Below are 12,929 nucleotides of genomic sequence, written 5' to 3'. Positions count from 1 at the left end.
TATACCATGTGGATGTACCGTGTTGACCTACATGTACTTAAAATATAATAACCTTTGAAATCATAAAACAACTACGTTTCGTAGGAGAAGAGGTGTCAAATATATACATAGGCCTATATAGATAAAAATATATTTTGTTTATGGAGTGATATGTTTGATGTAGTATGCAGTGCCAAATGGTATAGTACAGGGAAATTTAACTGCCTCTGCCAACATGGTCATCTCTGTTACCTCCCAACTCCGCTTGTGTATTTTCTTTGCGTTATTTTCATTCATTATTTTCGTCCAGACGACAATTAAAAAAAAAATAAAAGAAAGTATGATGTACACATGCTCAGGATGCGGTAACTAAGCACGTAAGCTTAGTTGAAAACTTAGTCGAGTAGTAACGTACGCATGTATTTACGTTGTTTCGTGAAATGCGGTTTGCGCTATACTAAGATTATACGTAACTAGATTTACGTAATCGGCGTAAGACTTAGTTGAAAATTTACACTTATTGATTAAACGGCGTCCTGCCCAGTAATACATGGGTGTCAGGTTCAATTCCCAGATGAGCTATACATGTTCTTCTTCCCCTTACATATTTTTAGCACATACTATTCTTGACAATTCAATTTGACATTATAACACTTTATCAGTGTTTTATTGTAGTACAGTGGATATTTAAATGCTTGTTGTGAGTGTTATTAATTGTAAACAAGCCTGTGATCTTGGATATGAAGATCTGGACATTTGGAGTCATTCTGTGCTACAGTACTACACATCTAGGAAAGTACTCAATAATAATGTAACACTGTGCTCTAAATCATGTTTATCTATAATACACATATTGAAAAATTGCATGCATATTGAAACACAAAATAAACAAACAAAATAAGAATAGTAACACAGTCAAATTAGTCCACAAAAGATTGCATAAAGACAACTAGTAACACAGTCAAATTAGTCCACAAAATATTATATATATATATAAGTAGTAACACAGTCAAATTAGTCCACAACAGATTGAATATAGATAACTAGTAACACAGTCAAACTAGTCCAAAAAGATTGTCTATATATATATAATTAGTAACACAGTCAAATAGGTCCACAAAAGGTTGTATATAAATAGATAACTAGTAAGAGTAAAAGTAGTCCACAAAAGGTTGTATATTATATATAGATAGACAACTAGCAACACAGTCAAATTAGTCCACAAAAGATTGTATACAGATAGATAACTAGTAACACAGTCAAATTAGTCCACAAAAGATTGTATACAGATAGATAACTAGTAACACAGTAAAATTAGTCCAAAAAAGATTGTGTACAGATAGATTACTAGTAACACAGTCAAATTAGTAATTAGTATATGAAAATTAATATTTTTGCTCTAAACACGATGATACAGATATTGTAAGATATAATTAGTAAACAGCAGTGAGAGACTAATTCTCTATCAGTTAAACCCACAAACATAAGTACATTACACATCACAAACACAAAGTTGTAATTAACAATGAACTGTAATCAACACATGGCTGTAATGTACACAATACTGCAATTAACAAGGATATGTAACTAACAAGGAACCGTTGTTAACAAGCAGTTGTGATTAACACACTGATGTAAATAGCACTGAAGAGATGTGTAATTAACACCGTTTTGATAGATGTAATTAATACTGTGTAGAGATGTGTAATTAACACTGTACTTATAGATATTGAATTTTCTTCACTTTACCAGTGGACCACTCAGCCACAAAGAGGTTGTCTCTGATATCCACACATAAATCCCATGGTTCGCGTAAATCGCAGTGAATGTAACAGAGGAACTGTCCGTCCTGATCTAGGATATGGATACAGTTATTGTCTGCTGTTAGGATGTGACTCTGGTTGTCTGTAGTGATGCCGCGTGGATTAAACTGTTGCTTGGTATTAGGGGGATGACCAGTGTATCGAAATCGAAGTTTCCCTGACTGATTGACCACCACTACTGCACTAGCTTCATTGTCAGCCACACATATATCCAGGTTCCTGTTCTCACTGATGTGCTTACTGCAAGGACCAGATGAATAGAGAGCACGCCGCTGATCATCAAACTGAATGTTTTGTATCTCTGTGGAGCCAGAGTAACGGACAACTTTGGATTGTTTGTAATTATCACTGTTCATGGTAACCAGGAGATCGTTACACGCGGTACAGCAGACATAGCGAGGTCTCCACCCCTGTAGTGTGATCACGTTCTGTATCTTTTTATTCTTAACTAGGTTTAAAGTTCTTTTATTAGGGTCAGAATAAACAAGATATCCGTCCCGTGTCACGGCTATGTCCTCTGGCTGTCTCCCTGACTTTGTTTGTATTGATGTCAGTAGTTTACTCTGGAGGTTGAGGAGCTTCGTGATATCGTTATTCCCGCATGTCCAGATTTGATCTTCACGCATGCAGCTAACACTGTATAGATGTTCATACCCAGTGTCTATGGCGGCGGTGACGCGCGGCTCATCAAGCAGTGGTTTGACTGGAGGAGACGATACAGTTTCTGCTGACTTCATTGTGTCGCCATGTTCAGTGTTAATGGCTAATGGCGACAGAGAACCAAACATTTGCCAGATCTGGTCTGTGTTAATTTTCCGAGGAGTGAAAATTGGCAATGTAACCCGAACTTTAGACGGTAATGTTCTAAATTCGGAATTCCTAGATTTGTAAGAAGATGTCAAGGAGACGTCGTTTGATTTTAGGATTGATTTCAAGTCGGACATGATCTGATTGAGCTCCGCCATTTTCTGTGTTATTTCTTCCGCATTTTTATTCAGGGTACATAGGTATTTGTTTTTCATCTCCTGAATGTCAGATTTTCGCTGGTTGACAATGGCGGTGATCTCCCGGTGTACGATTTCACCTTCCTCTTCGGCAGCTGTTGTCAATTTCCCGTAATTTTTTTCTATTTCAGCTTTTTCAGTTTGAACATCGGACGCCAATTCTTCATATCGCGGATAAATTCTTGTCTCGAGTTCATCTAAATCCTTTTGTAAACTTTGGATTTCGTAGATGTGTTTCTCCAGAATTTCTGATAACTTGTGACCTTTGTGTTTACCGGAGGCGACGCAGGTAATACAGACAGGAATGTCACATTTATCACAGTGATGTTTACAATGTTCATTGGCGTGTTTCGAACATTCCGAGTAGCTGGGAGTAGACTTTCTCGGCAAATAGGACATACTATTGTTTTTTAGAGGAAGCGGAGAGGTATTTCCCAACACAGGCCTTTCATATATTTATATTACAAACTTCACAATGACCCCGTAGGGGGACAGTTTCACAGAGGTCACACAGCACGACTTCCCGAGCACTGCGTTGGGGATGCATTTCTGACGCCTGGGTCACACAAACAGTTTACTGTCAATAAAAATGGGGGTTATATTAGGTTATATAAAAGCAACATAAGATCAGTTTTGTTATACGGCACAGAAACATAGAGAACAAATAGGGAAATTAAAAGGAAACTGAGAGGATTAGAATGCAGGCTACCAAGGAAGATCATGAACATCAAATTGATAGACAGAGTATCGAACATCGAACTCACAGAAAGAACGAGAATCAAGAAATCAATGATGAAATTAAGAGAAGGTGGATATTTACAGGACATATAGTGAAGATGGATAACATTAGACATGTAAAAAGAGCACTGGGGTGGTCACCGACTGGTAAGAGGAAACCAGAAAGGCCAAATGATACATGGAGGAGGACGCTTGAAAGGGACATGAAGGAGTTGGGATACAGTTGGGGTGAATTAGAAAGAAAGGCAAAGGATAGAGCTGGTTGGCGGACCCTGTTGCAAGCCTTATGTGTTACCTAACACGAAGAGGATAAGAAAAAAAACCGGGGATCTTAATAAACGATTTTAACAGGTCTAAACAATTGACCAGGTAGAGAGAATTATGGTTTGATATAAAACATTGCGGTTATTAATTTTAATATTTCATATTAAATTTTAAGTATAAGGCATCACTATACCCCCCCCCCCCCCATTGTTCCCCGAAATATTATGTAGGTGATCAGATATATCTCATTGATCACACAAATATCGGCAAGACAATGCCAGGATGCGTATATATAATTTTTTCTAACCTGAAAATCCAACATGGCCTTCCTGTTTTTTCGACCTTCCGTCTAGTCCCATGATTAAATACCTCTGCGGTATGTTGGCCTGTATACACTATATATGTGATATCGCCTGTTTAAAGTTTGTTTGACCTGATTCGTGTTGGGTAGCTATGTCAACATTTACGTCAGAAGACTGATTTCCTTTCATCAAATATTAAATTAAATCGAATATGTATACAATGAATATTTTTATTGTACTCAGTTTATATTGAAATTCAGTCCTGTGGGTCACGAATAATTTTACATCACAGGTGTATAAAACTTGCAATCTGTGCACTATATATTACTTTAGTGTCGTCAGATACCTCATATTGTGTAACTTGACCGTATGCCAAATATGTTTGGTGAATCAATAAATAAATTAATAATGTCACAACGGAAGGGGGAGGGTCAATATGATTTCATCTCGGCTCTCCAATGAATAAAAGATGGACCTATTGGATCTACATTGATGTCGCTTAATTTTTGTGTTTTTTTACCATAAACACGTCACAAATTTTACAGGAAACACTAAACTACGGAAGCTGATAGGTACCAGGGTATAGAATTAATAGTCATTGATCTGGCGGCCGCCACTTAATTTAACCGGCAGCCGCCACTTATCTTAAAACTGGCGGTCGCCAGTTAATTTATGTTGCTGCCGCCAGTTAATTTATGTGGCGACCGCCATACAAGTTAAATGACGGCCGTTACTTAGTTTAATTTGATTTATATGGCGGCTGCCATTTAATTTATATGGCAGTCGCCTTTTATGGAACTCTTCTATCTTTCTTTTTCAAAATGAAAGGGGTGCTATCCATCTGATCTCCCTCTCCAATACTTAGTAATCCGTATGTGATATACAATTAAGAGCATTGTTGTTTTTCAATTGTGCTTTTGATTTACAAAGTTATATAATTGTTCACGATATCAAATGTCGACAGATTCGCGCAAGAGCAAATCTTCATATGTACTTAGTATACCAACGTATTAGACACGTAGAACCAGGGGACTGACCCTCCACATTTTTTATAACGTTCATTTTCTGTTATTTGCATATGCAAACTAAGTTGTTGTTTTTTTCACATGTAAAATAAGATTAATTGGCGGATTTGCCCAAACCCCACTCTTTTGGAGGTAATAATGAATGATTAAAATGTAATAATGTATGAACTGACGAATTGAAGAACGAACGGAGCCCTCTCCAATATAGGAATACGAACTTTGGGTAAAATAGGCATTTTTAGTTCCTATTCTGCTTGTAGTAGAAAAACAATCGTAGCAGACAGTTTCTCCCCCGATTGTCCCTACACTTTAAAAAACGATGCTACGTGTCTGCGTACTATTCCAAATATTTCCAAAATAATCACTCAGCAATATGATTTAAATTTGCTTTTGAACTGGCAGATGCCATGTGTAAATTAAGTGGTGGCCGCCAGTTAAATTAAGTGACGGCTGCCAAATTAATTAGGTGGCGATCGCCAGATAAAATAGGTGGCGGCCGCCTCATCAATTGATTATTAATTTTGGAACATTTTGGAACATTTCTACAACAGGCTACAAAGTTAAGATCTTCATTTAATTTATGAACTCTGTACTTGGTACGATATACTATTCACGTGTATTGTTATATGTATGTTGTAATGCATTGGATTCATATCCTCAAAATTGTATCGGTAAGTCTACTCACCTTCTACTACTTTATTTGTATATATTTGTAAAGATTTTATATTTATGACCGATGAGCTGTATAGCTTAAGGAAATAAAGAATCTGAATCCCAATTTGAAAAACGATGCTACATGTCTGCGTACTATTCTAAATCTTTCCAAAAGAATCACTGACCAATATGATTTAAATTGTTTTTGAAATTGGCAGTTGTCATGTGTGTATTAAGTGGTCAGTTGAATTAAGTGACAACCGCCAGATAAAATAAGTGGCGGTCGCCAGTTAGTTCACTTGGCAGCGGTCACTTAATTTAACTGGTGGCCGCCAGGAATATAAATGTTAGTTCTGTACCCTGGCACCTATCGGTTTTCGTACTAAACGGCAGTTTCAGTGAGGCTGTACCAGAAAATAAACTATACATAGTTACAACGACCGAGTGAGGGTTCTTTATCAGAAAATAAACTATACATAAATACAGCGTCTGAGTCGGGGTTCTTTATCATATTTTTTTTACACAGTTACAACGACCGATTGAGGTTTCTTTATCGTGTCAACATCTACCACGACATGATACCTCAGTTTCCAGGGTCATATCTGAGAGACCGGTGACTTTCACTTACATTAGAGGGCGCTTGGTGAGGGAACATGAACTACCTGCTAAACGACTTCAGTTATCATTTTACTTTTACACGGTAAATCATGATATAACTTTTTACATGGATAATTTACTCAAAGAATTAAAAGTGAAGAAGACATATACTTGTAAACATTTCAGGACAAGATCCAAAGTCCAGTGTTTGACAGTTCCGTATAGTAAAATCAATTTTATAGGCATGTCGAATTCCCACCCCTACCCACCTGACTCCACACTTTTTCGATCACTATCTTTATTAGTCAAGATACATTGGGTGCACTGCCTTTCCAACCATTGTTTGACAGTGCATAATATCGATGCAGTACTTATAGTTATGATTATGTTTAAATAAAGAAGGATGGGCGCTGTCCTCCAAGACCTCCAATATATTGCACGTATCCCATATTATCAGTGATACAATCCTCGGTACACAATTTGTGTTTGGACTCCTGGGTTCCCTCATGGTACTCCGGTTTCCTCCCACGAAACGACCCCTAGCGTCAACATCTGTAGAAGACGGTTGATAGCTAATATGAAATTATGATAACGGGCATTGATCAATCTCAGAATCACAAAAGAGTTGTGCAAACACGGATCCCTGAATATACCAGACGTGAGATCATGTGTCCTCTGTGTCCCATGATGTGTTCTATTAGCCAATACGTACACCTTATAGAAGCGTTGTTGTGGTCATGGACGCCTTGCTGGAAATATGAAAATGTGCTGCATGCTAAACAATCATGATTTAAATGGAATTTTAAGAAAAAGAAAAAAAAATGAATATCACCCCCTCGTAATATTTATTTTGTTTTCCAGCATTCCGAGAAATTTCCAACGATAACAAACACTATACATTATGTTTTTGAGAGAAAAAAAATGAAATATTTTCTTTTAATCTGTTAATCCCTTTCGTCATTAAAATATTCTAAATGCTATGTTTAATATGAATGTATACTTCAGGGAATTCCTGTTTTGAATGCGAACTAGTATATTCAATATCAGTATATGAAAAACATACCTATGATAGGAATATTCAATAATTACCGTTGTACTCTCTCTCTCTCTCTCTCTCTCTCTCTCTCTCTCTCTCTCTTACAAAAGGTGAATTATATTTGGTCGTGGCGACATCAGATATACTCTAAGATTACGGGTATGTTGCGCCGGCCCAATATATTTCACAACTTTACCAAGAAGCCAAGCACTTCTGCTAATTTCAAATACACGGATTACCTAACCCCCATTGTTCTATTGAGGCGAAAAACCTTTAGAATTTACATGGAATATACAAGTCATGCATAGGTCATTGTTATAGTCAAAGATCATAGTCAACATTCTTTTTATTTAAAAAAACAAACTATTGAATGACGAAATATGACAAAACAGCAGATTATAGAGCCCTGTGCTAAGATAACTTATAAATTGTCTATGTATCAAAAGGGGCATGTAGCCGGTTTATGTGTTTACAATTCTTGACAAGCAATACGATAACAACAAACATGGTGCTTAAATTGTCCGATTATCAAAACCTTAAATTTTGTACATGTGTACATTCGCTCAAACAATCTAAATCCCCCCTTTCCTTCCTGACTTGAATTCCTTACATCGTGTAGTGGGTAGGTCGATACATGGATAAAATTTCAAGCTTACATATTACACCCCTATCGATTCCACGTGTCTGTTATAAATATGCAAGATGAAGATAAGGAACAGTGATCAATTTCATAACAAACCATGGTGTTAGATGCAACTAGTTCGTGAAAAAGATAATAAACAAAACAAAAATAAATATTTTTCTATTCATATACGCTATCGATTATGAAAATTTGTATTTTCTATTTAAAAAGAATGCAGCATAGGGATTTTGAAATACTATAATCAAAGGTTTGAATATAACTTATAGCACAGCATATAAAAAATAAAAGCGGCTATTTTTTTTTTATACAATGTAACGATTTCTCAAAGTAAGGCTATTTTTAGAATTAAACCAAAATACAATACAATTATATTCGATCAATGAAACAATTTCAAATCTGAAACAAATCTCTTAACCATTCAGCATCATGCAAGGTGAAAATAACGAACAGAGATCAAGCTCATAACTCCTATAAGCAATACAAAATAGATGGTTGAGCAAACACGGACCCCTGGACACAAAAGAGGTAGGATGAGGTGTCTAGGAGGAGTAAGCATCCCCTGTCGACCGGCAACATCCGTCGTGAGCCCTATATCTTGATCAGGTAAACGGAGTTATCCGCAGTCAAAATCAGTGTGCCAAGAACGGCTTAACAATCGGTATGAAACAATTCAGTCAGCATTTGACTCAATGCGAGGTTGTATTGACGAACTAAATCGTTATAACGATCATACAATTTGCGAAATGCTGATTTTAATCGAGACTGCTAAAACCCCTGTACCATCAACTTGTTTGTCAGTATCTTACCTCGATTCAAAAACTAACTATACACAGAACAAGCTCTTGCATTTCGAATCAGTTGAGATATATAAACACCATATGCAGGTGATAATGGAATATTGCTACATAAATATGGGAAGTTGACGATGGAGAAGCTGAAATCATCCCGTTTTTCATACAACTGAGTTGTCAGTTTGCCGTTAATGCTTACTTTCAATAAAATATCTAAGTATGAAGCAGAAGTGGACGACTCTGTGGTGTCCTTTATTTGTAGTTCACAGGGATATATCTAATCGACATACGCATGAAAGTTATTATTGTTAATTAAATAGACAAAACGTCATCGATATATCGATATGTCGAATTAAAGGCCACAGCGAGATATTTTTTTTCTTCTCACGTAGTATTTTTTGAATAAAGTCTGCTTCATATGAATATAGAAACAGGCCAGCTAAAATAAGAGCAGAATTCGTACCCATGGGAATTTCAACAGACTGTTGGAACACCTGATCACCAAAGACCACGAATATATTGTCAATGATGAACTCTAGAATATTTTTATTTCAACTCCAGAGTACTTGTGCGTGAAATAAGAGTGATGTTTAACAAAGTAAGTTTTTGAATGACTGTATCACTAGACATGAATATTTCCGTTTTCCATTTTTGTTGAAGAACAGACCATCTATGATAACAACACGTCTAGTCTTTAATTTATCGTGAGGAATGGTTGTGTATAGTGTTGAAAAGTCATAGGTTTTAATATTATTGATTTGGGGACAATTCTGCGATTTCAAGTTTACTAAAAGTTCTTTATAATTTTTTAGAATCCACATTTGCTTAACACCACTTCTGGCATATGTAGTTGCACAATAAGTTTGAAGTTTCTTCTTCACAGCTATTAATATGTCCGTGAGGAGCAAAGATAGGGGCTTGGTAGGGCTCTTACTGGATCCAGCAATGTATCTTTGTTTGTAAGGGGTTTTATGTAGTTTAAGAATCCAGTATAAGTACGGTAACTCATATGCAATCGACCCATTGACTGGAATATTAAATGTGTGTAAAGCTGAGGCATGGTCTTGAAGAATTTCATATTTTGAAAGGGTAGTTGGAGTATAAGTACGATTACCAAAAGTGGAATTAATGCCAAGTTCGTTCAAATACAGTTGTAATAATGATGCTTAAAAACAAAGACAATGTTGTTACTAGCTTTGTCAGCTGGAACCAAAACATATTCTTCATGTAACCTATCTAATTCTTTTATCACTTCTGGTTTACTAAATAGAAAGATCATAAGGCATGTTATTCTTGTAAATCAAATACTAATATTCTATGAAATATTATTGGAAAATTGTCAAAAATATCAGCATGAAGGTTGTTTTCAAAAGGAAATAATTATCGTATAATGTGCTGTAAAAGTGTTTTAACTTTGATAGGAGGTGTTTTAAAATCTGTCAAATCAACTTGGTTAGCTGTGCAGTTCCAAGGCATGCTAGACGGTATATTTCCACCAATAAGAAACGAAATATATCCTTTATTTTAATATTAAGAAGCAAATCGATCACAATTTTCTATAAAAAGTCAGCTTTCCCCAACACTTTTTACACCAATCCCCCATATCTTGACATTTTTAGATAAGTATAAGTAAATGTATGATTCTACAAAGTACAAAAGCTTGAATTTGAGTAACTTCCTTCCAAGGAGGTACTCATCATGGTTAACTTCCTTTTAAATCATGGATAAAAATATAAATATCAGCAATTTTGTCTAATCACTTCAAAAGTTATTACCTAGCTGAGTAGATACATTAATACAGAATTATATAGGACAGGCAGTAAGACAAAAATTGATATATGCACTTCCCAACTTTGCAGTTGTTGGAGGGGGATGGAGTAAGGATACTTATTAAGTAGACCCTAAAATGAACAATGATGCACAGGCTAACTGAGTAAAGTATTCTCAAGGTCAGAAAGGTATGTTCTCTTAAAGCCTCATCTTTTCGATAATGTCTAGAAAAAAAACTAGCAATCTGCTGTGAGCTTAAGAACTCTGTTAAAACAAAGCGCCTTGAGCAATCAGAATTATTTATGCTCCGCATTAACATTGACAAGTTCTCATTGTCTCCTTTACGTCCTGTCTGAACTCCAATGCTAAACCTCTCAATAAAAAAAATCTATTTCGATTTGCCATGGATCTCTTATTTTTACTTTCCAGTTTAATGCCCCATCCTTAGGAGAGATTTTGTCTACTTTCTATTTTCCGAGCAGTTACCAGATAATGTAACTTCGTAGGATGTAACCTGTGTCTCAGACACTTTTTAATACACTGTGTTTTTAAAACATCTGATATCTTAATCGTCTCTGATTGCACATTGTACTCATCCAAAATGGCATGATCATGTAGTTCTTGGTGCGAATTGAATGACGACATGCAACATTTTTTTCGGCTGGTCCGGGTTAAGACTAAAGGGTGACACCCCCCCCCCCCCCCGCTCTTCTAAAACGTTGTTACGTGTCTAGCCGTCTATCTCCCTCTCAGTTAAAAATAGAATAAATACCAAACCTGTGCTCAAACTTCACTGGATAATTCTTTCGTTTAACCTTCATAACACATGTTTATGCAAGCGAATTTCCGAGGCATTTTTTCCATCTTCGCTAGCCAAGAGTATTCGTTTAACGAACCCATGTTAGCAAAGGTGAATTTTACCCCCGTATTCGGGGTTGTTGCTAAAAGTGGAACGGAACGGGAAAATAGTGTATGAAATAATGTTATGAGGAGGTCAGCATTTTGCAAAAATAAAAGGCTTACTATGAACGAGGGACGCAGAAATTACATCTAGAATTGAAGACATCCACAGAATCCACGGTTTCATATATTTCATACTAATGCATATGCATTCCAAAGTTATCAACTCACCATGAACAAATATCAATAAAGAAAAAAAATACAAAAAGAGCAATAATCTTACTGAAAAAGACTTGGATTTTCAAAAGTTTATATCAAATGAATACCCCCTCCCCCGAAAACCACATTGTAAAAGATAAGAGTTTTTTCAACAATTTTCTCAAAACATAGTCTTTTTAAAATCGATCTTGCTTTTATTCGTAATTTATTTCTAGAACTAATATGATACCTGTATGTATTTATGTATCACATCAAATCTTAAAGAGGACGAGTCTGGTATGTAAATAAGGTTTGCCTCATTTAGGATGAATTGATGTCAAAGTTCATACATTTACCTATATCCTGCGGATTAGTGTTAAACTCGAAGAGATACAGCGGGAAAGAAAGATTGAAATAGAACCAATGAAAACTACGTTGAAGTTTTCGATCCATAGTATGAGGAATTAACAGATATGAAATAGCTATAAGACTAACAGACAATTTATACTTGAGTGGAATTCAAAGGTCACCTCATTTATTAATCTACGTATGAAGATACAAGCATTTAGTTTAGAAATAAACTGCTAGACGTTTTTCCTATTTAGGATTGAAGTGCTACGGTTACAGTCTCTGTTAGTTAAAAATAATATATCAAACACAAGACGTTTAACTTGCTGACATAGTAAGATCATGAAATGTCGTTGTTAAATACATGTACATACCACATTTCCTTTTGTAAGTATACAGATACACGGTAGTATGATTGTGTAAATTTACATGTACCTGTGTATCAATACCGTTTTGCCCAGGAAGCCAGGTAAAGTACGTATGTTCTTTCCAGACTGTCCCCATAGGTTTCGCTGCTCGTGAACACAACTGTCAATGTCGACATTTCAAAATTCTTGGGAAACGCTTTGTAAATTCTTATACAAACGTTTAACTGCGCTTAATCAATTTATGGTGCAGAATTTCTTGTACTTTTTACCGTTGTTAAACAAATTCCCAAAATTTGAGTTTAATCAAAATAAAGTATTTTCTTCCGATTTGTTGGTGTTATCTTAGCTACATTAATCATCCTACTTCTTAAATTATATTCCGTTCAATTTTCCGTCCCGTTTTCCGTTCCGCGTTTTAGCAACATCATGTATTCGGGTGTTATAACTGACTAAAAACTAATATGTTTGTTTCACAACTTACATTCAGAA

At 35.8% G+C, this 12,929-nt stretch overlaps 1 protein-coding gene across 1 annotated transcript; it reads right to left on the bottom strand.

Moving 5' to 3' along the window:
- Nucleotides 1-824: 824 nt before the first annotated feature.
- LOC130049883 (uncharacterized) lies at nucleotides 825-4,171 on the bottom strand. The gene is made up of 2 exons (XM_056148083.1): nucleotides 4,116-4,171; nucleotides 825-3,383 (listed from the first exon to the last, which is right to left on the bottom strand). The coding sequence occupies exon 2, from the start codon at nucleotides 3,203-3,205 to the stop codon at nucleotides 1,700-1,702; it is 1,506 nt and encodes a 501-aa protein (XP_056004058.1). The 5' UTR covers nucleotides 3,206-3,383; nucleotides 4,116-4,171; the 3' UTR covers nucleotides 825-1,699.
- Nucleotides 4,172-12,929: the final 8,758 nt, after the last annotated feature.

Source organism: Ostrea edulis, chromosome 8, assembly GCF_947568905.1.
Source record: "Ostrea edulis chromosome 8, xbOstEdul1.1, whole genome shotgun sequence".
Lineage (NCBI taxonomy): Eukaryota > Metazoa > Mollusca > Bivalvia > Ostreida > Ostreidae > Ostrea > Ostrea edulis.
Note: the sequence above shows the minus strand (reverse complement) of the source record. Positions and strands in the feature narration are given on the sequence as shown.